Source organism: Aedes albopictus, chromosome 2 (genome assembly GCF_035046485.1).
Source record: "Aedes albopictus strain Foshan chromosome 2, AalbF5, whole genome shotgun sequence".
NCBI lineage: Eukaryota > Metazoa > Arthropoda > Insecta > Diptera > Culicidae > Aedes > Aedes albopictus.
Genome location: NC_085137.1, coordinates 193,431,898 through 193,459,422, shown reverse-complemented (window position 1 = coordinate 193,459,422; position 27,525 = coordinate 193,431,898). Strand labels below are relative to the sequence as shown.

At 39.8% G+C, this 27,525-nt stretch overlaps 2 protein-coding genes across 3 annotated transcripts in view; both read left to right on the top strand.

Moving 5' to 3' along the window:
• Positions 1 to 24,300, top strand: part of LOC109413726 (6-phosphofructo-2-kinase/fructose-2,6-bisphosphatase 1) — a 393,602-nt gene extending 369,302 nt beyond the window's left edge. For both annotated transcript variants that reach the window (XM_029873591.2, XM_029873592.2), the window contains 6 exons: positions 3,881 to 3,960; positions 4,036 to 4,419; positions 8,724 to 8,864; positions 8,937 to 9,264; positions 9,319 to 9,446; positions 23,357 to 24,300. In XM_029873591.2, coding sequence (XP_029729451.2) covers positions 3,881 to 3,960; positions 4,036 to 4,419; positions 8,724 to 8,864; positions 8,937 to 9,264; positions 9,319 to 9,446; positions 23,357 to 23,455 — 1,160 coding nt within the window. In that variant the 3' untranslated portion in view covers positions 23,456 to 24,300. The remainder of the gene's footprint in view (positions 1 to 3,880; positions 3,961 to 4,035; positions 4,420 to 8,723; positions 8,865 to 8,936; positions 9,265 to 9,318; positions 9,447 to 23,356) is intronic.
• Positions 1 to 26,393, top strand: part of LOC109622675 (uncharacterized) — a 517,321-nt gene extending 490,928 nt beyond the window's left edge. Inside the window, exon 2 of the mRNA XM_062850905.1 lies at positions 26,262 to 26,393. The gene's annotated coding sequence lies outside the window, so the exon portion shown is untranslated. The remainder of the gene's footprint in view (positions 1 to 26,261) is intronic.
• The last annotated feature ends 1,132 nt before the right edge of the window (positions 26,394 to 27,525 follow it).

The window sequence follows — 27,525 nt, the reverse complement described above, 5'->3', positions numbered from 1 at the left end:
AATATCTCAATTTTACTCCTGGAACATCATCATCATAGCACATTTAGCTCTTGGTAAGGTCTAACAAATTGCAGTGAGCTATTTGATTGATGTTCAAATATCAAATTTTGGTATTGGTTAGATGTAGGGACAATAATGGAAATTCGCGGCAACATTTCTAAAATTTCGCGGGCTACTATTGCGAATTTCGCGGCAATTTCGCGGACTTACTTTTTTGACCGTTTTGTTGAGGAAACCTTCAATTTTGAAGGCCAAATGAAGAATTAATTTGAATTTGAAACGCAATAATAAATTCATCGAAAAAGTAACAAATTTAATGAAAATCATATAAGAAGCATAGATTTAAAATGCATTATTTTTTTTACATGTAGATAAGGAACCATAAATTATTGTCAGATTTCTTGAAACGTAAACACCGCGCGGTCGTTGAAATGTTTCAAAAAGGGGCTTCCCGAGCAGAGGAAAAAAGCTCAATAATAGCATATTTAGATATGGAGAACAAAATGTGATATTTGTTTGTTTGAGATAAGAGGTAAAAGTACTGAAAATAGTATCTCAATTTTATTCCTGGAACATCATCATCATAGCATATTTAGCTCTTGGTAAGATCTAACCAATAGCAGTGAGCTATTTGATTGATCTTCAAATATTATATTTTGCTATTGGTTAGATGATTCAAGAACAAATTTTTGCTATTGTTTTCAGTACTTTTACCTCTTATATCAAACAAACCAATATCACATTTTGATCGTCAGTACTTGAACTCTGCTCGGGTTTGCACAAAAGTTCACGCGGTCTATCGTTTTCGAAAGGAACAGCCGCACCGTAGGAAACGCCGCAATGTTATTTCCCATAAGGATGAAGTAAACTGGGAGTGAAAACCGCGGCTGTACCTTTCGGAAGCGATAGGCCGCGTGCACTTTTGTGCAAATCCCTCAATGCTATACTCTGTCAAAAACGAACAGCCAATTTTTGCTTAAAAGTTTAAAATTAATGAATATTTGTAGGGTGTTTTCTCATATCTGTCAGATTTCGCGGATATTTCAAATTTCTTGGTCGAGATCCAATTTCGCGGATTTCGCGGCTCCCGCGAAATCGCGAATTTCCTTTGTCCCTAGTTAGATGGTTCAAGAACAAATTTTTGCTATTATTTTCAGTACTTTTACCTCTTATCTCAAACAAACCAATATCACATTTTGATCGTCAGTACTTGACCGAGATGCCAAATTTGTTTTTTTTTGCCATTTACCCAAAAGTAGGTTTATTTCAACCCACTAGGGTACTCTGAAAACCAACGCTGGGTATATAAAGAACGGAAACCACCCACTCAGTGCTTTAACGCGGTTTAGCCAAATTTGGGGTAATCGCACGAAAGTCGATATGAGTGAAAAGAACCTATAATTGGGTTGATTTCTGGATCCGTGTAGAACACTTAGCGGAGGAGCCCGATTTGTCCCAATAGGACGTTACGCAATAATTTTCCCACGCCAGATCGTATATACAACTGCGTCGCACAAATTCATGCTGAGTTTTCGTTGTTTAGCTGTGTGATAGTGGGTTCACGCTATTGCGTAGATGCCAGGCAAAGTTGGTAGATTGTTCGCTGGTTGCACAATTTCTATGCGTGAAGTAATGGATCGAAACTGTGCTAGAAAGTTGGATGAAAATTATATATGTAGAGAATTCCTCCTAATTTACGGTTTTTATGCTAAAATATGTGTATGGGCTGGAATAGGTTCATGTGGGCCAAAATATGTTCATTACCCTTTTCTAATAGAGAAGAAAATAATATTGAACACATTGGCTTTCCGTAAAATTATCCTTTTTGACATGGTGGGACGGTGGGTTGATGTCTTGATAAACGACAGTCTAGCTGCGAAACGACTGATTTTATCGATTAGAACGAGTATCTACTAGGCTGGGTCAACAAATTCGATTTTTTGGAACAAAGCTTTTTCTATTCCTTTTAGCGTCCAAAATAACTGTGCAAAATTTGGGAGCGATTAGTTGCATCCACGTATTACGCATTGCGATTGAAATTTGTATGGAGAATTTAGTATAAAAAACGTACTTTTTCGCATTCCCATAAATTGACTTTTTTTGTCTAAAACGATCAAACTAATGACGATGGAGTATAGCCTAGGATATGTCGAAAAACTTTGCCGAAGACCACAAAGTGATCCGACAATTGTTACAAAAGTTATTACGTTCAGATCATCTGATGGTGCTTAACATTTAACATGTAAAGGAATAACATCAATAATAAAATCTAAATTACAAGAGTATAACTTTCTCCACAAGCGTCGGATCACTTTGCTGTCTTCGGCAAATTGTTCCGGCATACCGTGCCATGCCCTAATACCGTGACCTTAAGGATGCTCTTCACTTCAAAGAGCCCTGTAAAAATCAATAATCCATGTTTCTTGATTTTTCAAACGCTACATTATTGCTTATTGTGTGTATTATGTATAATAAATATGATTAATGGAATTCCAAATGTTTAATCCATTGTTAAAATCAAAATAGTAAAACATAGCATTGTTCCTAATACCGTGTATGTGACCCGCAAACATTGGTGGTCCTTTGAATCATCACTATATCAATCATACTAAGTTCATACTTAAAAGAACCTGTGCGTCAAACGTTACCTAGAGGTTTGTGCAATTGATTCATAAAGTAAAAAGTATCAATAATATGTTCAGTTTGCAAGTTTTAACCGAAACACGGTATTTGGAACACAAAAGGAACCATGCCCTAATACCGTGTATTGGTACTTTGCCCTCACATTCTGTAAATATTTTTAATCGCTTGTTTTTATAAATATGTGCCAAATTTATCACGCCTAACTTGAGCAGGTTTAATACGCTAATGATTGAACTAGTTACTCAGTTAAAAAAACAATACACTTAGTAAAATATTTGAGTTTTTTGTCAAATACACGGTATTAGGAGGCACACGGTATTAGGGCATGGCACGGTACCCCAGGCTATACTTTAACAGAAGTTACATGGTGTTAAACAAAAAAAGCAAGTTATCAGTAAAATGCAAAAAGTACATTTTCCCATACTAAATTCCTTACAATAAATAGTCAATCCCAATGTGAAATACGGGGATGCAACCAATCGCTTCCAAATTTTGCACAGTTGTTTTGGATGCTAATATAGATTGAAAGAGCTTTGTTCCGGGTTGATGCGATCAAATTTTAATTTTCCCCATACAACGTTGACCCACTCTAGGATCTACTCTTCAACGGCGCTTATTCATATGTGGACATATGATAACTGAAAATAAACATAATGTATCTGTAAAGAAGCTTACCTCCGCCTAGACAGCTGTTGCTTTCCCAGCAAGTTTCGTTAGGCGGTAAAAGAGCAAACCAATTACCGTTCTATATTCATGACGCAGGGATTAAAATTGAATACTTTCCTAGGAACTTTGCTTACCAAAAGGGCAGCACAACGACATTCATTCAAGCTCATAATTTCGCTTGATTGTTGATAACTGGATAAACATGATGTGTATACAAAATGACGTGCGTTCCTCATCCAATTCACAAAATACCTAAAATAGCATTAGCACCTCCACAATCTTGCACACGCCCATTTCGCTTCTTATCAAATTGTTGTTGCTACTGTTGCCGCTGCTCCCGCGTCTGCTCGATTGATCAATTATCGATATCAAACACATGCTTGACGGCGCAAAAATCGCGTGCTAACAGGATTAGTATATTTATATCACTTTGTCTCGGCAAACATAACGATGACTTGCGAAATTCACAACCGGCCGACGAAATTTTATCAACACTGCATTGTCTAAATTTGTAATTATGACGCTTAGAGAGCTCGTGATTTTTGAACTTTTCTTCTTTCTTTTTTTTCAGTTTTCAATGTAGAAAGCAACGCCACTGCCGACACACTTCATGAAATCTCAGCGTTCTTCAAAGAGGGTAACAATGTTGCGGTGAGTGTGGTCTGTTTTGATTTTCAGTGGCTTGATCACTAATTTTGTTCTCCGTCATCGTCTACCCCCTCACAGATTATCGATGGTATGCACCTGACGCGGTCATCGCGCCAACTGTTGATCAATTTTTGCGCGGAGCAACTTTTCCACCACCTGTTGATTGAGTTCAGCTGCAATGACCAATGCCTCCGGGAGAACATTGACGACACGGTGAAATTCTACCACCAACTGGACCAGAACATTGACTGGGAGCGACGGATCAAGGAGAACAATGAGAGACTTACGCCTCGCTTTGAACCGTGCTCACCGCTCGAGGGACCAATGATTACGGTTAACAATTCGGAGGATCCGATGTTCCACTCGGTGACGGCCCGCGGAGTACGGGGTTCTATTCAAACCAACATATTGGGAGTGCTGGCCAGTCCGGTTATACGGCAGCAGACGTTCTACTTCAGTCGGGTTAGTAGAAACTACCTAGTTTGATGTATACAGCATAAATTGCAGTTCAATATCCTTCCCGGTCATTGCACATGGCGAGCACTGACGCAGTCTTGTATCGCGCACCATTGACAGTTGCATAGAACTTCCGCATATCGTTTCTATCCACGCTTTCCTGCTCTTCGGCAATCACACTCTCTTCGTGCTGCCGTGCTGTAGTGGATACGTTTCTATGTTGAGGATCTCTCAGGGAGATCTCAACAGGAGTACCTCTAGGGATAACTCCAGGATTTCCTTCAGTAATTCTTTCAGGAGGATTCAGGGATGCCTTCTAGAGATACCGTATGCGTGATAATGTTTGCACCATCGTACAAATAAGGTACCCATATCACCTGTACACACAATGTCTTGGTTTTTATTGCATGTACGTAAGCTCTAACTCATATCACAGTAGGTTGCGGGTAAAAAAATCCGATTTCTTAAGTTTAAAATTTGCACCATGAAGGGGTAGCACCGGTAGTCGGGACTTGTCCACGCGCAAATGTTAAAAAAGACATTTCAGGAGTGTTCAGGAGAACCGTAAAACAGTCTTAGACCGAAAAAAAAGCAAGGGCAACTATTCCCGAAGGTGTCCACTGGTCGTCCAAGGTTAACATGGATTAAGAATGCTATCGCTGCCACCAAAAATAAGATTTGGGTGAATTATATGCGCTCAATGAGAAAAATGGCAAAGAAACGCGAAATTAGCGACTTAACGGCATGGCATATCGAAAAGGAAAATTACGGTGGCCTTTATGATCCTTCGACCATAGAAAAAAAACTTACATTATTACCAATGGCATCCAGGAGGTACGAGTAGCGCCATATAAGAAAGTCTTGAATTTGCCCGAACGCAACCTCCGTTTTTTTCGATTTCCGAAAACTATCGATCCGTACCAAATTCCAGAATCAATAGTTATTATAACTTTTGTTTGTGTGCCAATGTCTACACCATTATGCAATGTCAAAATTTAAAAAAAATCAAAAATTGTTAATCTTGACTTTGACACTACCACGGATACTTTTCGACATTTGCGCGTGGACAAATCACGAGCTAGGTTGCCACTTAGTCATTATGCAAGTGTAAAACTAAGAAAATCAACACTTTTTATTCACAGCCTACTAGGATATGAGTAATAGCTTAAATGCCTGCAAATAAAACCAATACATAGTCTTCACAAGTCAAACTGGAATTTTATTTGACGATGGTGCAAACATTATCACGCATACGGTACATCAGAGAATCATTCAGAACATCCTTCAGAGATTCTCATAGGAGGTGCTTCAGAGATTAGTCTAAGAGTTTCTTCATGGATTCCTTCTGAAGTTCCTTCAGGAATTCCTTCAGGAGTTTTAAGGAACAAGTCCAGGAGTTTGCTCAGAGATTCCTCCAGGAATTCCTCTAGAATTTCAACAAGGGACGTTTGTAGGGATCACTCCGAGCGTTCCAACCATCAAGGGTTCCTACAGGAATTCCTTCTAGCATCCCTCCTGGAATTATTTCAAGAATCCCTCCTGAAATTACTACGGGGATTTCTCTTGAAATTCCTTCAGAATTTCTTCTTCTCAGAATAAATCTTCTTCAGAGATTCTTTCAGGAATTCTTTTAGGGATTTCTCTAGGATTACCTTCAGACATTGCTACAGAAGTTCCTCTAGGGATTAATTCATGAGTTCCGTCAAGGATTCATCCAGTATAGTAGTTCTTTCAACGATTGCTCCAGAAGTTTCTTCGGTGATCTCTCCAGGAGTTCTTTCAAGAGTCTTCCTAATAGCTCCAGGAGATTCAGGAATGCACTTGGAGGTTCACCAAGAATTTCTTCAGAAGTTCCCTAAGCTATTTTAACAGAAGTTCGCTCAGGTATCTTTCCAGAAGTCCCTTCAGAGATTCTTCCGGGGGGATTCATAGATGCCTTCTGGAGATCCATCAAGAACTCCGTAAGAGTATATTCTTGAGGGATCTTTCATGGAGTTTCTATAAGAATTCCTGCAGGATTTCCTTCTGGAACTCCTCCAGGAATACTCTCGGAAATTCCTCCTTCCTATCCTTCGGGGATACCTCCTGCAAATTCTTCCCTTAACCGGAAAGATTAGGGCATTCCTTCTGGAATCCCTTCGGAGATTCCTCATAGAATTCCTTCTGGGATTTCTCCTAGAATCGCTTGAGAGATTCCTTCTGGATTTTTTTTTGAAATTCTTGAAATTCCTTCGGGGTTCCTTCCTGGAATTTCTTAGATGATTCCAATAGCATTCTTCGGAGATTCCTTCTGGATTTCCTTCAGGGAATCCTCATGGAATTCCTCCCAGAGTGCTCCTTTTTTATCTGTATTAACGAGATTTACCCTACTTTACCCACGTTTTAATTCCCTTCCGAAGGAAGAGCTCACATGTTGTGAGTTTGTTGGGAGTGAGATTCGATCCCAGGTCCTCGGCGTGAAAGGCGTTCGCTTTAACCATCACACCAGCTCCGCTGCCCAAAACGAGTGCTCCTTGAATCCCTTCGGGGTTTCCTTCTGGAATTTCTTCGATGATTTCTCCTAGAATTCCTTAGAGGATTTCTCCTGGAATTTCTTCGATAAATCCTCCTAGAATTTCTCTTCGAATTTACTAGAACTGCCTTGGAGATCCCTCATGGCATTCCTCCAGCAATTCCTCATGGATTTTTTTCTAGATACTCCTCCCAGAATTCTTTGGACATTCCTCCTGGAATTCGTTCGGGGATTCCTACGGGGATTTCTCATAGAGTTCCTTCGAAAATTCCTTCTGGAATTTTGAAACCTTCGAAGATTCCGTTTGAAATTCCTTAGGAGATTTCTCCGGAATTCTTTCAATGATCCCCCCTGGGATTCCCTCAGGGATTTCTCCTGTAATTTCTTCGAAGATTCTTCCTAAAATTCCTTCGGGGATTCCTCCTGATATTCCGTGGGAGATTTCTCCTGGAATTCCTTAGGGATTTCCTCTTGGACTTTTTTGGTGATAACTCTTCAAAATTCTTTCGGTAATTCCTTCTAGAATTCCTTCGAGGGTTTCTCCTGGAATACCTTCAGAGATTCTTCCTGAATATTTTCCGTTGAAGCCTCCTAGAAATCTTTTGGGAAGCCTTATTCGAATTCCGTTGAAAATTCATACTAGAATTCTTTCGAGGATTCCTGTTGCAATTCTTTTGTGGATTCCTGCGGGAATTCCCTTGGGATTCCTGTTTGTTTTTTAGAAATCCTCCTGAAATTCCTTCGAGATTCTTCCTGGATTTTCTTCTAAAGTTCCTCGAAAGTTACAATGAGGGATTTCTTCAGAAATTTCTGCCAGAGATTACGGCAGATTTTTTTTTCAGCATACAGCAGTTCCTGCATAGATTAGTCTTGCAGTTTCATCATGGAATCCTTCAGTAGCTTAAGGCTCTTCCTGGAAATCCTTCGCAGTTTCCGCCCTGAAATCATTTAGGGATTCTTTAATGCAAATAATGCGACCTCATTATCAAATTTGATAGATTCTGAAGGTTCTTAGTAATGCAACATGCACTACACTAAGGATATGCGTAATGTCATAATATGTCTAAGCACTGGTCGCAGTGACGGACCCGAGGAGAAATAAAAAGGTATTCATTCAAACGTAAGAGTTTATGTCATCAATGATCATGAAAAAGCTCTGACTACAAATTCTAAACCGTAATGGCAGCTTCTTTGCTTCGCTAATGTTGAGATTATGGTCAAATTTAGGTGACGCCGATGACGCAGCCGTCGGCCAAAAATGACGAAAACGACGAAAGATACATGTTAATGTCTTGACGATAGTAAGAACTATAAGTATTATGTCTCGTATCACGTCGGCGTATCGCGAATGGCTCTCGATATGCCTTAAAACCCCCCAGGAACACCTCTGGGAACCCCGTAGGCGTCCCTTTTACTCTATCAAGATCGCATAAAGCCCCCCGAATAATCCCTCATGAAACCTGTTTGAAACTCCCATTGCCTTTCCTTTGACCTTAATCGTGTATTGGGGTCATAGTTACCCAGTCAGGTACGCTGAGCATGCGTAACATCGGCGGGGTGAGCGTCAGCTAATGCACAAGTAAGGTTAAACTCTAGTGAAGCCCCCTGACATCCACAAAACTCTTGAAGCCCCCGGAATCTCAATGGAAATCCTATGAAACTTATTGAAACCCTTCTGAAATCGCTCTGAAAATCAGAAATCAGAAATCTCACCAAAACTGTCTTGCGGAAAAACACAAAACATAAGCATATTTTTTTCAATACCATGTTTGAATATGCTTTTACAATTCTTTTACAGCACGGCGAATCAGAATTCAATGTTTTGGGACGGATTGGTGGTGATGCAGATCTCTCGCCTCGGGGTATGAAATATGCAGAACGATTGGCACGACAACTAGGTGGGCCTGGATCTGCTCCCGACTGCCCCAAGCCAAAGCTTGTAAGTTACTCAAATTCCCATCAAATTTCCACCATTCATCCTCACTACCTGTTTCACCCCAAAAACTCTCAGATCTGGACCTCCGAGTTAAGGCGGACGATTCGCACCGTGCAGAACATTCCCGGTCCGCGGGCTGCCATCAAAGATCTGAACGAAATCAACGCCGGCATTTGCGAGGGCCTCACCTACGAGGAGATCCAGGAACGCTTCCCGCAGGAGTTCGCTTGGCGCGATCAGGACAAGTTCAAGTACCGGTACCCGCACGGGGAGTCCTATCTGGACCTGTTGCAACGTGTTGACAGTGTGGTGCAGGCGCTGCTGGCCAACACGGACGTGTTGGTCGTATCGCATCAGGCCGTGCTACGCTGCATCATGGCGTACTTCAAGGGTACCAAACCAGGTGAGCTTTTGAAAGTTCAACGTAAGTCCCAAACCTAATGAACGATCATTTTAGACGACGTCCCATACATCAACGTGCCACTTCACACGCTGCTGATTGTACGTTCCTACGGGTATGATTTCAAAGTGGAAACAGTTCCTCTCAAGGTGGAATGCGTGGATACGTATCGTATACAACCGAAGGTAAGTACCACGAAATCATGAAAACTTAGCATTAAAGTTCATTCTATCGCATAGAAATTGCTCATCGCATGCAAACTTAAAATTTGTTTGGTACACTTAATTAGTTTTAAAACGATCGAAATCTCCCTTATCACCGACGATATTAGTGTTTTTCAGAAACCAAGTATTTAGAGAACAAAACAATAAAACTCAGTTACATAACATGTGCTTCTATAATCATTCGAAATATGACTGGTTGCCACTTAGTTCATTGAAAGTAGCCCTTACATGTGTTACATGTTTTGTTCTGCTTCGACATTTTTTTCTGCTTTTAGAAGGTGTAGGTAGGAATAAAGCCTGTATCAGCAATAACACAGCGTAACAAAAATTAGCTTTTGGTCTGCCTCAAGAGCAAACTTATGAGTCTCGGACAGATTTGGGGCCGCCGAATCCGAATCTGGGCTCAGATTTGCTCTAGCACGTCACAATTTTGAGCTATGCCTCAATTTATAGGGTAAAATGTGCGATTTTGGGCTTTTTTGATTACCAGCCATTAGGCATGGAAATATGTTTTTTAACCAATCATAGAATAAATTGGTCAAATAGCATCTAAATTAACAACTCATGCAAAATATTTCGTTTTCCCAAATCGCATTTGATAGTTTTAAGCGATTTATGTTAGGTACGATATTTCCCATACAAGTCAGCCTCCAAAAGTTGCATGCAAGTTTACATACTGCCATGAAATGTTCAAATCTATCAAATTTGATGTGGTAAAACAAAATATTTTATATAAGTTATTAATTTATATGTTAATTGACTAATTTATTTTTTGATTGTCTAAATATATATTACTCCATGCTTAATGGCTTGCGGTCGAAAAGCCCAAAACCGCATATTTTGCCCTATAAATTGAGGTATAGCTCCAAATTGTGACGTGCTGGAGCAAATCTGAGCCCAGATTCGGATTCAGCGGCCCAAAATCTGCCAGAGACACATAAGTTTGCTCTTGAGACAAAAACATGTTGTGCAGTGTAATTGGGCCACGCAAGCAAGTCGGTAACTTTGCAGAGAACATATTGGAACTTTAAAAAATTGTCCTGAAAACATCTTGATATGTATTTATTGAGCCTGCGAAATATCGTGTCAATCGGTGCAGTTTTTTATAGCACTTAATTTGGTTTAATTTTTTTTATTTGGTTTTTGTTCAACACCTATTTAATCTGTCAAAGCTGTAACTCTTTAAATTGACAATGATTAAAATTTAGAACACAAACCATTGCATTATTGGAGTATTGTTTGCATCGGCAGAATGGAATAAAAAATCGATCCCCTATTAATATGTTCATAGTCAGAACATGTACAAGGACTAATCATGTTTTTACCATTCAAACAGTAACTAGTGAGCACCTCTTATTGCTCCGATTGCACTGTTTAAAGTACTGATACATATACATAACCAGTTGCCTTCTGTAAAAATTTCACGCAATTCAGCTGAAGCATTCAAAAGTTACTGGAAAAAGTTTCCCACAAAATTTTCCACAGTTGAAAAAATTCGTAAAGAAAATCCGGAAAAAAATATGCCCGAACTCGTGGAAAATTTTCAAAAAAATATTTTTGGGGAGGTTATTTTATAAGCTTTAATCGCAGAAATTTTTGGAATGCACTTTTTTTTCGTTTTTGAGTTATGGGCAATTTTGTTGAAAAATGTCCAAATGTGCCATAAAAGCCTTTTCTTTGAAAAATCATAACTCAAGAACGAAGCATCGTAGAAACAAAGTTATTTAATGAAAATGAAAGCAAATTTTCTCAGGAATCCAAAAAAAATATGAAATGGAAAAAGTTTTCCACAAAATTTTTCATCGATGAGAAAATTCATAAAGAAAAGCCGGAAAAACTATATCCAAACTCGTGGAAAATTAACAAAAAATATTTTTTTATTCTTAATCACTTAAATTACAGCTCTATTGTCCACGTGAGCGATTTCAATTGACAGCAGCACTTACACTTTGTGCAGCACCTAGATGTATATTCTATTCTACTTTATCGAACTGGTTGCCTTTCTGCTGCTTTCACTTTTATACTCTATACATGGTAGAAGGATGGGCACAGGGATGATGGATGGCCGTTGTTCCTTGCCAGTCCGATTGGGGGTCCGTTATGAGTAGCAGTTCGCCGATGTCCAGGTATCCGTTTGAGCCACGGGGCTCAGAAGAGGGTCAGTACCAGCCGCTCTCGGGGGAAGAGCAACTGACGAAAAATTGCATGTGCCGGGGCTGGGAATCAAACCCATGACCATCCGCATATGAAGCGAACGTGTGACCATCTACGCCACAGGCCCCGGCTTAAAAAAATATATATTTTTGAGAAAAAAAAATATATTTTTGAGAAAAAAAATATTTTTGAGAAGGTAATTTCATAAGCTTTGATCGCTGAAATTTTTGGAATGCACTTAATTTTCCTTCCTGAGTTATAGCAAATTTTGTAAAAAATGACCATATAATATAGGTAAATCCAACGGAAGCTAACGATCCCTCCGCATCTGGAGGCAGGAATGAGAAACCTATGAAAAGGGTGACTCCGCCAAAATTTGCCATGGCGCAGCATTGGCAAACTGCACTTTTTTCATTTTTTCATATCGGATTCCGCATCGTAGAGAAACAAACGAGCACTTTTTGAAAAGAAAATCTATTTCTCTTTCAGATGCGCTTAGATCCGGTAGGTGCTAACGAACAACTTATGTGATTAATTTGAGGAGCTCTTGCTATGCCTCCGGCGGGCAATCTTCCGGATTTTTTGTTAGCTGGCCAATTCGGTGTCTGTCGCCGTGGGCTCGATGCTCGATTGATGATAATAGAAGCCATTACCAATGGAAAATAGCAACCACCAAGGCAAAATATGAGTTAATTTTGAAAACGAAAAATTGAATATTTTTATGTAAACAAACGATTCTCACCTTATCTCACTTAGCGCCTCTACAATTCGGGGTCATCCTAATTCACCTATAGGTTTACATGGTCATTTTCACATAATTGACCATAACTCAGTAACGAGAAAAAGTACATTCCGAAAATTTCAGCGATCAAAGCTTATAAAATGACATTCTCAAAAATATTTTTTCGAAAATTTTCCACGAGTTCGGGCATAATTTTTTCGGCTTTTCTTTACGAATTTTCTCAGCTGTGGAAAATTTTGTGGAAAACTTTTTCCAGTTCATATTTTTTTTTGGATTTCTGAGAAAATTTGCTTTCATTTTCTAAAACATAATTTGTTTCTACGATGCTTCGTTTCTGAGTTATGATTTTTCAAAGTAAGTAGTGTCAGGGAAAAACAAAAAAAAATCCACCTAAGTTTTCCGGGAAAATAGGCGACCCTGAAATTTCCTCAATTTTTTTTGTTCATATATCTATGAGCCCTGTCTGTGGAAAAAGTTCCATGAAAATCTGAGACCCTTCGGCCCAATTTGTACGATAATAAAAAAAATGCCCACCTCTTAATTTCGAAGAAGTTTTGACCGGTGGCTTCTTTTGAGATTCCATTCCAAGACGATTTGTTTATGGAATATCCGTAGGGTTCCATCATTTCCTTTTTTCATTCTTCTATGAGTAAGTGCTATGTGGCGTCAATATCCCTTCCGTTACCAATCCCCCCTAACGAAAGTGCGAAAAAACACTCTTTTCGCAATAGCTTTTTTGTTTTTCAATATTTGTCAACCAAATTTTGACACAAAAAGCGCATATCCTTCTAGTTTAGGGATTTGCTAGGGATTTTTGGACTGGCCACCTGGTTCCAGAGTTATTCCGGAATCAAAATGGGTCATTGGAATTGGCCATATTGGAAAAAGTAAATTTTGGAAATGAGAACAGTTAAGTTTTCAGACCTAAGTGAACTACAATGATAGAAAAATATGTCTGAAAGTCTATTCTGGTCACTTAGTGCCTTGGAACCAGTTTACGGATATTCCGGGGAATCGGTTCCGGTGTCAATTTTTAAATATGGTCCAATACTTTCATGCGACACCTCCAACTTTGACCCCGGAACCGGTTTCCCGGAACATCCGTAAACTGGTTCTAAGGCACTTAGGGCGCTGTCCATAAACTACGTAGACTCATTTTTGGGCATCTCAGAACCCCCCCCCCCCTCCCCCCTCGTAGGCTTCCGTTCATACAAAATTTTCGAAATTTGTATGGAGCGTAGACTTTGGCCAGACCCCCCCCCCCTCCCCCCTAAGAGTCTACGTAGTTTATGGACAGGCCCTAGTGATCGGAATGGACTTTCAGACATGTTTTTCCATCATTCTAGATTACTAGGTTCGCATCTCGAAAATTCTCTTTTTCCAATATGGCCAATTCCAATGATGCATTTTGATTCCGGATTAACTCCGGAACCAGGTGGCTACTCCAAAAATCCAAATCCAAAATATGCGCTTTTTGGGTCAAAATTTGGTTGAAAAGTATTGAAAAACAAAAAAGCTATTGTGAAAAGAGTGTTTTTACGCACTTTCGATAGGGGGGGGGGGGGGGGCGGGGGAGGGGTGTTCGGTAACGGAAGGAATATTAACACATTTCGCTCCTTATTCGTGTCTTTCTCGTGCCTTCGAGGAACCATCTCAACTAAACTCAAGTGACATGTTAATATATCGTACATCCATCTGACAAAAATCCGCTTTGAATATTCATCTTAAAGAAGAGTAGGGAGATTTATTTCCAAATGTAAGAAAATTATTTAAAAATTAAGGTCTGTCGAACAAAGACAATGATCTAATTGGAGCATTACTGTGTACCCATATTACATGGTATTAAAGCCTAAAATTTCTCAAAACAGCCACCATTTTGGATATTTTGGCCGCTCTCTTGGATATTCGAACTTTATACGTTTTTTCCATACCAAATTATAGTGATGCATGATTTAAGATCCTAAAACTCCTTGAAACAATCGCCATCTTGAATTTGAGGCCGTTATCTTGGATATTATGGTCATCATTTTTTTTAAACGAATCATACCAAATTACCGTATACTGCATGGTTTCAGAGCCCAAAACTCCTTGAAACTGCTGTCATCTTAAATGTTTTGCTGCCTTCATGGATATTTTGATCCCCATTCCAAATATACACATATTACATGGTTTTAGAACCTAAAATCCTTTAAGGGTCTGTTCATAAATCACGTAGACCAAAATTTCGCCATCTCAGGCCCCCTCTCTCCCTTCGTAGACTTTTGTCCATAAAAGAATAATTTGTATAGAGCACAGACTTTGGGCAGGCCCCCTGCCCCCTAAAAAGTCTACGTGGTTTATGAACGGCCCCTAATCCAGCTTCCATCTCGAGTTATTGACCGCCATCTTGCATTTTGAGTCGCTATCTTCTGGTCACCATTTTTGAACTCCAGACATATTTCTCTTGCCATTTATACCCAAAATGCATGGTTTTAAAGGCTAAAATTCCTTATTACAACCGCCATTATGAATGTTGATCGCCATCTTGGATATTCTGGTCGCCTTTTTTGGAACCCGGACACTTTCCCCATGCTAAATATATGTACACAAAATGCATGGTTTTAGAGGTTAAAACTCTTAACTACAGCCGCCATCTTGAGTTTTGCGCCACCATCTTAGATATTTTGGTCACCATATTTGGACTCTGGTCATTTTCTCCCTACCAAATATACCCACATTGCAAGGTTTTGAGACCAAAACTCCCGAAAATAACTGCCATCTCGAATTGTTGGCTACCAACAATTGGTTTCGAATTGCCATCTTGAATATTCTGGTTACCATTTTTGAACTCCGAACAACTTCTATATATCAAATCTACCCATATCACATGGCTTAAGCGCCTAAAACTCCTTAAAACAACCTTCATATTGGATTTTGGATCGCCATCTTGGTTGTTGGGCCGCGATCTTGAATATTCTGGTTCCCATTTTTGGATTCCGGACATCACCCTCACATCAAATATACCTATATTGCATGGTTCTAGAGCCGTAAAGGCTTTTTAGTTGTGGGACGCTATCTTGGATTTTAGGTCGCCCTCTTGAATTTTTGGGCGACATCGTGGTTTTGTGGTTTCCATTGATGATTTCCGCATAGAATTCGACAACCACGATAAAGTTTACAAAATTCGACGCAATTTAATGTGTCGCTCGATAGAATTTGGTTTAGTTTTATGTATGACCAGTTCTCCAGTGCTGATCCGGATAACATTACCCCCAGTTTCCCTATCAACAAATAATGCATTGTGAATTCATTCTCTAATTTTTAAAAATATTCTTAAGGATTCTGTATGGAATTTCTACAAGGAAATCTACCAGAGGATCGTTTGAGCTTCCTTCAGGAAATTTCAGCAGATTTATCTTTGGTGATTTTTTTTCTCTTCTTGCCGTAGCGTCCTAACTGGGACAAAGCTCCTGGTTTAGTGTTCTATGAGCGCTTCCAAAGTTATGAACTGAGAGGTTCCTCTACCAATGACTATTTTACATTTGTATATTGTGTGACAGACACAAAGATACTCTAATGGAGTATTACTCTATACCCAAGGAAATTAGGGAAATTTCCTTTACGAAAAGTTCGTGAACTGAGCGGCAATCGAACCCGTCACCCCCTGCATGATGATCATGCTGAACACGCCTATTAGAAGCCCTTGTTTGATTAGGGTAAAGTGGAATAAGATGCCACTTTTCAAACATTCATCGCTTTCAATGATCGCCGCATCTGTTAGGCATTCAAAGTGGTAACAGCAACTAAACAATATTTGCTTGATACTTCAGCAGAAACATTCAAGAAACTATTCTATTTTCATCGATTTTTAAAGATGATTCGTAATACCCCAAGCTACATTTTGATGAACAATTAGTCTTGTAGAGGTTTTGAGAACCGTCATGAAACCAAATACCGTTCAATTTGGTTTTACGATAGTGTTAAGAACCTCTTATAGTCAACTTAACTCAAAAATGTTATTTGGGACGGAAGTGGTACAAATAGGCCATCTGTCATGGGATAAGATGTCACTTAATGGCGACATTCAAAAATTACATCCATAATTTTGCGGGCATTTCAACCCCCTTTCGCCCCTCTGTAACGTTTTTGAATACATAATAGGTACATGGAGTGTCACACTTTTGCCGTCCTCGGACACGAATGCCACATGAGTGGTAAAGTGTCTTTAATAAATATTAATAACTAGCTGACCCGGCAAACCTTGTATTGCCCATTTTAATTGTTGCTCTTGCACAGTTTTTCTAATGTTTTTGGTAATTTTCTTAACTTGTTCTACAGACGAACATTAGAGTGGGTCATCGTTTATATGGAAAAATGAAAAATTCAATGGTATCCCATCAGATCAAAGCTTTTTTTGATCCCATTTCAGGACCCAAATAAGTGTGCAAAATTTGGGCACGATCGGTTATGTCTACGTTTTGCGCATCGTGTTTGAAGCTTGTATGGGGTTTAACATGGGAAAACACACTTTTTTGCATTTCTCTCATAGCAAGCTCGAATTTTTCAAAAACCATGTAACCGATAAAGTAAAAACATAGCCAAGGGTGCCTGAAAAACTTTGTCGAAGACCGCGAAGTGATCTGATGCTTATAAAAAAGTTATAGCGATGGCATTGCTTGGCGAAACAGCATGATTTTGTTGCTATTGTTATTCCTTTACATGTTAAAACATAGACACATGCATGCGGTTCGTTGGTTATAACTATTTTCACAAGCATCGAATCGCTTTGCGGTCTTCAACAAAGTTTTTCAAGACATCCCAGGCTTTTATTTCATAGTATCGGTTAAAAAGTTTTAGACAAACTTTTTCAACTTATGACAAAAATGCAATAAAAGTATGTTTTTCCACACAAAATCCCATACAAATTTCAATTGCAATGCGCAAAGTGTAGACGCAACCGATCGTGCTCAAATTTTGCACAGATACTCAGGACCCGAAACGGAGCCAAAAAAGCTTTGATCTGAGAAAACGGTTCCGATGACCCACACTAACGAACATAGCCACCCACCATGAGGACAAATTGAACGTTCAAAAATCTTGTTGATCATTTCATTAAATAATTAGTTGTATAGCTCCAAAGAGTATGTAAATTCATTTGTATAAACATCGGAAGCCCAGCTCCAGAGGCACGTTATCTTCCATTTGGTACATTTGTCTCAGATAAAGAATGCTGTTTGGTGGTTTGATTGCTATCCAACTTTTTATCAATGTAACTTAAACGGAAAACTCGACCATAGAATTTACAGTTCAACTGCCATAAGCTACACAACAGCGCCACTCCAAAGGAAACCCTTCGATAAAAAGAAGGAAACATTTAGGTATGCTGTAAATTTTAGCAGTTTGTCCATAAAGAAAATTGAACAGTGTGACTTGAAAGTTATCTGTATGGGAGCCTCCCTTCCAGAAACCGCTGAGGTCTCACACCAAGCTAAGAACCTTCCTCGGCCCAAAAATATCTACCTACAAAATTTCACACCGATCGGATAAGTAGTTTCCGAATGCGTAAGGGTCAGACAGACAGACAGCGCGAGTAATAAATTGCTAGAGAAATTTCCAGAGGTATTTCTGGAGTAATTTCATGAAGAATTCTTAGATGAATCTCTCTCTCTTCTTAGCGCAACGTCCTCATTGGGACAAAGTCTGCTTCTCAGCTTAGTGTTCTATGAGCACTTCCACAGTTATTAACTGATAGCTTCCTCTGCCAATGACCATTTTGCATGCGTATATCGTGTGGTAGGCACGAAGATACTCTATGCTCATGGAAGACAAGGAAATTTCCTTTACGAAAAGATCCTGGACCGACCGAGAATCAAACCCGTCACCCTCAGCATGGTCATGCTGAATACCCGTGCGTTTACCGCCTCGGCTTTATGGGCCCCTCTTAGATGAATATATGGATGAATTATGGGAGGAAGAATCTTTTGTGGAATCCCTGATGGTATTCGTCGTAAATTCCTCGAGAAATTTCTGGAAAAACCTGGTGGAATTACTGGAGGAATCCTTTGAACCAATTCCTGGAGGAATCCCTGGATTCTTGGAATAATGCGTGTATAAACTCCGGGAGGATGATTTCTTGGAAAAAATGGCGTTGTAATTTCTGAACGAATTACTGCTTTAGTTTCTTTGGGAATCCCTGAAGTAATATCTGCAGGAGTTCCTGGGGTAATTTCTGGGGTAGTTCCTGGTGGAATTCTTAATGGTGTTCCTTGAGAAGTCCCAAAATCAAATGCTGAAGAAATGCCTGGATGAATCCCTGGAGGAATGCCTATGTAAATCCCTGGAGAAACTCCTGGAGTAATGCCTGGAGGTATTCCTAAAACAATTCCTGGAGGAATCCCTAGAGCGATCCCAAGAGGATTCCCTAGAGAAGCTCCTGAAGGAATTCCTGGAGACATGCCTGTGCGAATTTCTGGAGGAATATCTAGAGAAATTCCTCGAAAAATCTGGAGAAGAACTCCTGGAGGAATTTCTGGAAGATTTTCTGAAGAACCGTTGGAAAACTTTCAGGTAGAATCCCTGGAGAAATCCTTCAAAGAATTTCTGGAGAAATTCCTCGAGGAATCCGTAGTGGAATTTCTACAGGAATTTGAGGTATCTCTAGGGAATTACCTGGAGGAATTCCTCGAGGAATCCTTGAGAAATCTCCAGAAGAACTCCTATAGGAATCCCTTCAGAAATTCCATTAGCAATTTCCAGATTGATGTCTGGAGGAATTCCAGAAAAAAAAAACTTAGAATAACATCTGGATGAATTATTGGACGAATTATCGAAGGAATTCCTGGAGGAATCTCTGGAAGAATCTTTAGAGGAATCCCTGAAGGAATTTCTGGTAAATTGCTGGACCAATTCCTGAAGGAATTCCTGGAGAAAATGCTGGAGGGATTCCTGGAGGGATCCCATGAACCAATTTCTGGTGAAATCTCTGGAGGAATCCTTCAAGCAATACCTGGAGGATAAATTTCTGGAAAAACTCCTCAAGGAAACTCTGGAAGAATTCCCGGAAAAAATCCTGAAAGAATTACTGAAGAAATTCTTAAAAGAATTTCAAAAAGAAATTCCAGGAGGATTTTCTGGATCAATTCCTGGATCAATTCTTGGAGGTATTCTTGGTGGCAATCCTGCAGGATATGCCTGGATGAAATCCAGAATTCCTGAGGTAAATTCTGAAGGAATTCCTTAGTTAATATCTACAGGAATTCCTGGGTTAATTCCTGGTGGAATTCTCAAATGCATTCCAGGAGGAGTCCCAAAATTAAATCCAGAAGGAATGGCTGGATGAATCCCTGGAGAAATCCCTATAGAAATCCCTGGAGGTATTTTTGAAAGAATTCCTGGAGGAATTCCAAGAGCAATCCCTAGAGGAACTCCTGAAGGAATGTCTGGAGGAGCTTCTGAAGGAATTCCAGTAGACATACCTGAGGGAATTTCTAGAGAAATTCCTGGAGCTATCTTCTAAGGATCTCATGGAGAAATTTCTAGAGAAATCCCTAGAGGAATTTCTGGAGGGTTTCCTTGAACTTTCAGGAAGAATCCCTGGAGAAATTCTTTGACAAATCCCTGAAAGAATTGCTGGAGAAGTTCCTGGATGAACCACTGGTGGAATCTCTAGAGGAATTGCTTAAGGTATATCTAGGAGGAAGTTTTAGCGGAATCTCTAGCGGACTTTATAGAGGAATTCCTGGATGAATCCCTGAGGAATTTTTAGACGAATCCCTGAGAGAATTCACAGAGGAATCCTGGAACAACTCCTGAAGAAATTTCTGGAGGAATCCCAAGCAGAGTGCTTGGAGTCATTTTTAAAATAATACGTAAAGGAGGGACTCTTCTCGGCACGGTCGTTCCTTTCTCGTCCTGGGTCGGGCCGTCCTGGTCCGACAAAGAAGCAAGACGCCTGATACCCGAATCCATCCAACAACGCCCGCTGGTCCCCGCCGGTCGAGCACTGAGCCAAGAAACCTGCCATTCCATCCCCGAGCAGCTCCGGCGGCGAAATTCCGGCCACACGGTAGTGTAGCGGCTGCTCCAGTACCCAAAGGCCAAAGCAATGAGGCGGTAGTCTGCAGCAGCAGGGAGTATTCGATAATCTCGCTTACACACTTTTGGAATTTTGATTGTACATAGCTGTCTCGGCAAACGTCGTTCTGCCTACTGCCTGCCTACTGTGTTTTTTGACATCCAGTTCCATAGGGAAGTGCCCCGCAAGGTCATTTGTATGGGAGCCCCCCGTTCTAGAGACCAGAGAGGTCTCACACCAAGCTAAGAACCTTCCCCGGTCCCAAAAATACTCACACACAAAATTTCACACCGATCGGTTCAGTAGTTTCCGAATCCATAGCGGTCAGACAGACAGACAGACAGACAGACAGACAGACAGACAGACAGACAGACAGACAGACAGACAGACAGACAGACAGACAGACAGACAGACAGACAGACAGACAGAAATTCATTTTTATATATATAGAAGAAGAAGATAGAAGATAGAAGATAGAAGATAGAAGATAGAAGATAGAAGATAGAAGATATATAGATAATAATTTACCAACCTCCTCCGCCAAGACGATGGTAGTCATATTTGAATGACCCTTAACATGGATAGCGTGGACATTAACAACCATGCGCCTCCATGTGTTTCTCAATCTCCTTGGAAACACATGGCAGGTAATAAAATCACCAGAGAACCTTGATTGCAAGCACGAAAAACCGAAAGTTTTCAATTTTCATTGGGAATTTAATAAATTTTCTGTGGGTTGCCTGACCTGCCTGACTTCTTAAAAAATGTTTTATGCTAACATACATATCTTGACACCATTCCCCTTATAGTAATTTTCAAATCACATTCAGGGATGATTTTATGATTTGGCCCATTTTATTCCACCTTGGGGCATTTTGGACTTTGTTCCCCAATTTATATGAGCAGTTTCTCCAGAGTTCATCAGGCGTTTTTGAAGGATTTCACTAGTTAACTTAAGGTTAATGTATTCTAAACATTTGTAGGGATATGGGAAAATCTAAACGGTATTTATTTGCTTTCAACTGGAGTACACACTCCTGATCAAAAGTTTGGGGTCACCGCCTCAAAAACATGTCATTTTTTTGATCCTTATCTCCGTCAATTTACATCCGATTTCAAAACCCTAGATCTCATTCAAAAGTGAATATTTCAAAGAAACTTTAAACATGTAATAAATGGTTTTTTCCTAAAATGTTTGCATGTAAACTTAACCTAAAGTTGCCAAATTTTCTAAAAAATGAATATAAACTTACAGCAGTGTCACTGGAAATTAAGTCGACCAAATTTTAAGATAAGAGCGGTAATATAACCTATTTTCTATTAGCTTTCAACTGCTTTTTACCAAGTTTTGCTAAATATCTAGAAAAAAGGTAACTGGGTTTTTAAATTATGATAAATGTATTGATTTTTTAATTTTATTAGAAAGAACACCTTTTTCTGAGCCACTATGATTTTTTTCAGATTTTTAGAAGCTTATTTTGGTACCTAAAATCAATTTCAAAGAGATTTTTTGAAATCACCTTTTGACAGCTGTGCAACTGTTTGACAGCTCCGTCCAGTACAAACTTCGACGAGGGGTGATTCGACAATTGCTCCCATACAAACTTAAAATTGATTTTTAAATAGGTTCCCGGGCTCCAAAATTCATGAAAATTTGGATTTCAGCTCAGTTTGACAAGCAGATTTAGAATATCGAATTATCTCAACATCGCTAAAGAAGCCAATTAAGTTAATTAACGCTTGATGTCATCGACGAAAAGTTTGGGGTCACCCCTCAAAATAATGTATCGGCCAAAAGTTTGGGGTCACTATCGTAAAACATGGAAACGTGATTTGTTGATATCTTTGTCATCTCTCATTCAATTTTAATTCTTCTTGGCTTATATGAAACATAATGAATGTTACTTACTGCATAGACATTGAACCACACATATTTGTTAAAATTTACATACTGAAAATTAACGCAAAATTACCTCATTTTTTGAAATCTGGTGAAATGTAATAACTTTACATAACATTTTTATATATAAAAATCGTTGAATCGTTTAATTTAAGACATCAAACGTAAATTTAGTTAATTATCTTCGAAAAGAGTAAAAAAATTAAAATTGAAGTATAAATGACGAAATTATTATCAAATCACTTTCCATGTTTTACGACAGTGTCCTCAAACGTTTGGCTGATACATCATATTGAGGGGTGACCCCAAACTTTTCGTCGATGACATCAAGAGTTAATTTACTTAATAACTTTTTTTTTCCTAGAATTTTAATCCAAGCTCGGTAAAAATCAGTTGAAAGCTAATAGAAAACTGGTTATATTACCGCTCTTATCTTAAAATTTGGTCAACCCATTTTCCAGCGACACTGCCGTAAGTTTATATTCATTTTTTAGAAAATTTGTCAACTTTGAGTTAAGTTAATATAATTTTTTTTTGTAAAAGTTTCACCTAAATCATGTTCAAAGTTACTTTGACTTATTATCTTTTGAATGAGACCTAGGGTTTTGAAATCGGACGCAAATTGGTGGTGATATGGGCAAAAAAATGACATATTTTAAGGAGGTGACCCCAAACTTTTGATCGGGTGTGTATGTGTGGAACTTGGCATTATTCACTTTTTGGTAAAATGCTTCAAAAATTTTTGTATAAAATGTTATACGTAATTTACTGAAACTATCTCTCACCTAAACCGGTGACGTAATATACATGCTCTATTCTTGTATCATAGAAAATTAACTTCTCATTTTACTGACTGACTGATATAAGCACGATCATTAAAAACTTGAAAATTCACTTTATGCATTATCTTAAAAACATAGCTTTCTTGCATTGGTCTATAAAATGGAAGTCATCACCGAAACATACTAATACAATTCAATCACCATTTAACGGATCGTCTCTCTCTCTCTCTCTTTGTCCAGAACTGCTCGACTAGTCGCACAACGGCAGATGCCCTGACCACGGTTCCGGCCCATTTCGATACACCTCTATCGCAGCAAATGCCCACCACGATCAGCTAAACTGTGCTGATATCTCTCCCAACCCCCAACCCCATAACACAACCGGCAACGACGACAGTGCACCGAATGCAGAACTCACAGCCAAGTCAGACAGAACGGAACTAGAAACGTGACAAGCAGACAACCAAGTTACATAACAAACCACAAATCACTATTATGTATTGTAGGAATGCGATCCATTGCGAGCTATTATACAAATATTGCTCTTACACTTTGTTGACCCGCAAACACAATTGAATAATAAAATGATGAGTACCAACCGAAATTATTAACTATCGCAAAGTATAAATCAAAATTCCCGTTCTTCCAAAAAAAATGTTAAAATTAACCTTCGTACAAATGGATTGAGTTGAGAGCACGGTTGGTAAGTAGACAGCAAGCATTCACTTTTGGTTGGGCAACCTAGAGGAACAGGCACCAGCAATGCATCGTTATATGATATTACTTACCACACAATGGAATGTTAAACCAGATAGACTATAAATGCAAGAAAAACAGTAAGGATAGACAAAGAAAAGTGATTTTGAAAAGAATGAAACCAGGTTGAGATGGAAAGATGCATTTTAATATACAAACACAAACGCTAAATCTTTGAATACAAGTTGATTTTTTGTAATATGATTTAAAGTTTTGATTTCAAACAAAAAGAAGAGACAAACTTTTAGGCACACGCGCATACACAACAAGAATTGTAGAATAGCGAGCATTAAGAGTATATTCAACGTCTATTTTAAGCTGTAACCGTTGATTTTTTTTTATATCCTTAGTGAATTGTCCTAAGTAAATTACAAAAAAAAAGAAACTAAAGTAGTTGTATAAAAATAAAGCAAAAACTACACAAATTACACCCAGCTACCAGATTTAGCTCACTCAAATGTATCCGAAATCCGTGTTTGACAAGTCCTAGAACCACATTTAGAGGCGTAGCATTCTTCCGTTTGATACCATGCGTAGAATGTGTGGCAAACATACTAAGATTTCCCTTCGATTTTGTACTGATACTCACATGATAAAAAGAACAGAACAGTTCTAAATTTAGATTTGGAGACGATTTCTCTGATGCATCATCGCATGCATCGTGAGTTATTTTTAATGATTTCACGTAATGAATTGATTACGTGACAGAAAACGTTTCACATTGGCCTTCGAATCAATTCGAGTGAATTGATTGGGTTTTTTTATTAAATTTTCTTGCTGCTTGTATCCGTCTTTGGGTCTAACGAGGACTGATATGCTGAGAACACAAATTTATGACGTAGACAGATGTGGCGCTTAATCTTCACCAATGTCAATACTTCCTACTTTATTATTATTATCTTTATTAAGGAGATTTTCAGCCCGCGGCTGGTTCATCTCCAAAAAATAAAAGAAAATGATCTGAAGATGCCTTAAGGGTATCAGCAGATTACAGAGTTTTAGCAGAATAGTTGCCATAAATCTACTTATTTCTAATTAAACCTATCTTCTCATGTGGGCCAGAAGGGCTACAAGAATTTACTGTCAATGTGTTTTAACTGTCCGATCTAAAAACTTGCTTGATTTTTGTGTTAGGCGGAGGGTGTCGCGAGGGGAAGAGTGCTTGAAAGAGGTATTGCCTGACCACCTCTAGGTGGCAATCCGCCACCCTTTGTAGGCCAGGATGCCCCGACGTGAAAAAGAATAAAAGAGGAAGTAATCTGCGAAGTTACAAGCGGGTCTTACGACACCGGGATAGGAGATCCCGGGCTGCCCAGAGCCGAGAAGCAAATTAGATGCTGTTGTATATCTGTGCGTCCTTGAGAAAATTTATCAGTTGCCTCTCAAATGATGAGTCATTTTGAAGTGCTCTGATTACGTTGGTGATATCATGTATTCTTCTCAGATCCTCAAGAGCTGGACAGTGGCTTATAATATGCTCGGTTGTGCAGCGTTCCCCGCACGATTCACAATGTTTGCGGAAACCATCCGTACCACCGCTCATATCGTGCGACATTCTGCTGTGTCCAGTCCTTAGTCTGGATAGCACGATCTGCTCTCGCCGGGCCGGTAAGTCATCCCACGGGGCGGTCGTATTTTTGATTTTACGACAGAAAAGCATTCGTTCCCGCTGCCATTCCCGGGACCAGGCATCCCAGACCGTGTTTTTAGTCCACGTTTTAATGTCATCTGACGGAATTTTCCTATTTAGTAATGGTTCGTTTCGACCGGTTCCCGCTAGTGCGTCCGCTTTCTCATTTCCAGCAATTCCGGAGTGGCCTGGGACCCACATAAACGATACATCGACCTCACTTTGCTCTAATTCGGACTGAATGCGCTGGATGTACGGATGTTTGTTTGTTGGCGACTCGAGCGCTGTCAAGGCACTAGCCGAATCAGTGACTATTAGAACTGGTTTATCGCTTGGGAGTACAATAGCTTGTAGGATTGCCGCAGCCTCGGCGGAAAATACTGAACAGGCACTTGGTAAACTGTAGCATCGTTCTATTTGGTCACCCAGTATTCCTAGGCCGACCTTATCTCCTAGTTTGGAGCCGTCAGTGAATCTGACTTCATAATCGTTGTAGTGCTTCTCGATCCTTTCGTAAAAGTGAGCTTTGACTCTTTCGGGTGTAGCTTTCCTACGGAAGCTAGCTTTGATGGTTCCATCTATCTTCGGAGATTTAGCCATCCAGCTTCGCGGTCCAATCCGGTGGAGCCCGGCCACCGGTGGAAGCTGAACTGCGGCCACTGATTCAAGAGCCAAGTTTGCTTGCTCGGCCAGGAAGCAAATCGGCCCCTGTTCCTTGGTACGTTCGAGGTACCCTATTGTACGGTTACAGAGCACGAGGATAGCTTTATGTCGAAAGGGAAGAACTCCCAGCTCAGCACATGCTGATAAGGCTGGAGTGGACGGAAGCAATCCAGACAGGTGACGAATAGATTTGTTGTAGATTGGTGCCAGGTGTTTGACTAGTTCGTTGAGATTTCGACAGGTTGCTTCTATGCCGTACAGAAGCCGGCTGCACACCACTGCGTCCGTGACGTGCTTCCGGGTGGTTCTACTGCTTCGCGTTCTTTTAGTGGAAATGCATTTTATCATGTTAACCCGATTCCTACAGGAAACCTTTACATTTTTGAAATGGGTCTGGAAGGAGAGATTCCGATCGAATGTTACACCAAGGATTTTCACATTGTTTCTGGTCGGTATTGGAGCTTTATTTATGAAAATCTTCCCTGGAGGCCGATGATTGGATGTGCAAATATGGATACGGGCACATTTTTCGGCCGCAATGTCGAAACCCTCCGTTTTGGCCCACTTTGCTACGGCTGATACCGCTGCCTGGAGTTTTCTCCTAAGGCTTTTTGGGTGCTTTCCTCTCACTAAGAGCAAAATATCATCAGCGTATACTAATATAAAGACACCTTTAGGGAGGACCAGGAAAACACCGCTCATGGCCACTAGAAATAGTGTAACAGCCAGGACAGACCCCTGCGGTACTCCCGTTTCTTCCTTTGCAATTTTTGAGCGATGATTGCCGATGAGAACTTGGAAAGTTCGTCCATTCAAAAAGTTTTTTACGAAAGCCAGAAGGTTTCCAGAGAAGCCCCAGTTGGCGAGCTTCTTGAGAACTGCTGGTGTCCAGGCTCGGTTGTATGCTTTTGCAAGGTCAAGTGATACCATTTCAATATGCTCGTCATTTTTAGTTGCGTCCTCTAGGATTTGTCCGATGGCGGCAAAATAAGTGCCTGTCCCAAAACCCGATCGGAAAGCATGCTGCCGGTGGTCCAAAAGTTGATTGTTCTCCAGATAACTAATCAGCCTTCGATTAACCATCCGTTCCGTAATTTTGGAAAGGCAACTTGTTAGGGCAATTGGTCGGTAGCTGCTGACGTCCGAGGAAGGACCCGAATTTTTCGGAATCGCCACTACCAGGCTGTGTCTCCAAGTCTCCGGAAGGGTTCCATTAAGCCACTCGCGGTTGATACCTTCTAATAGCGCCAACTTACCGTTCGGAGGAAGATGCTTGAGCATTGGATACCCAATTTCATCCGATCCCGCCGATTTACCTTTCGCTTTTTTTAGGGCAAAATCAAGCTCAGCGATCGTAAAT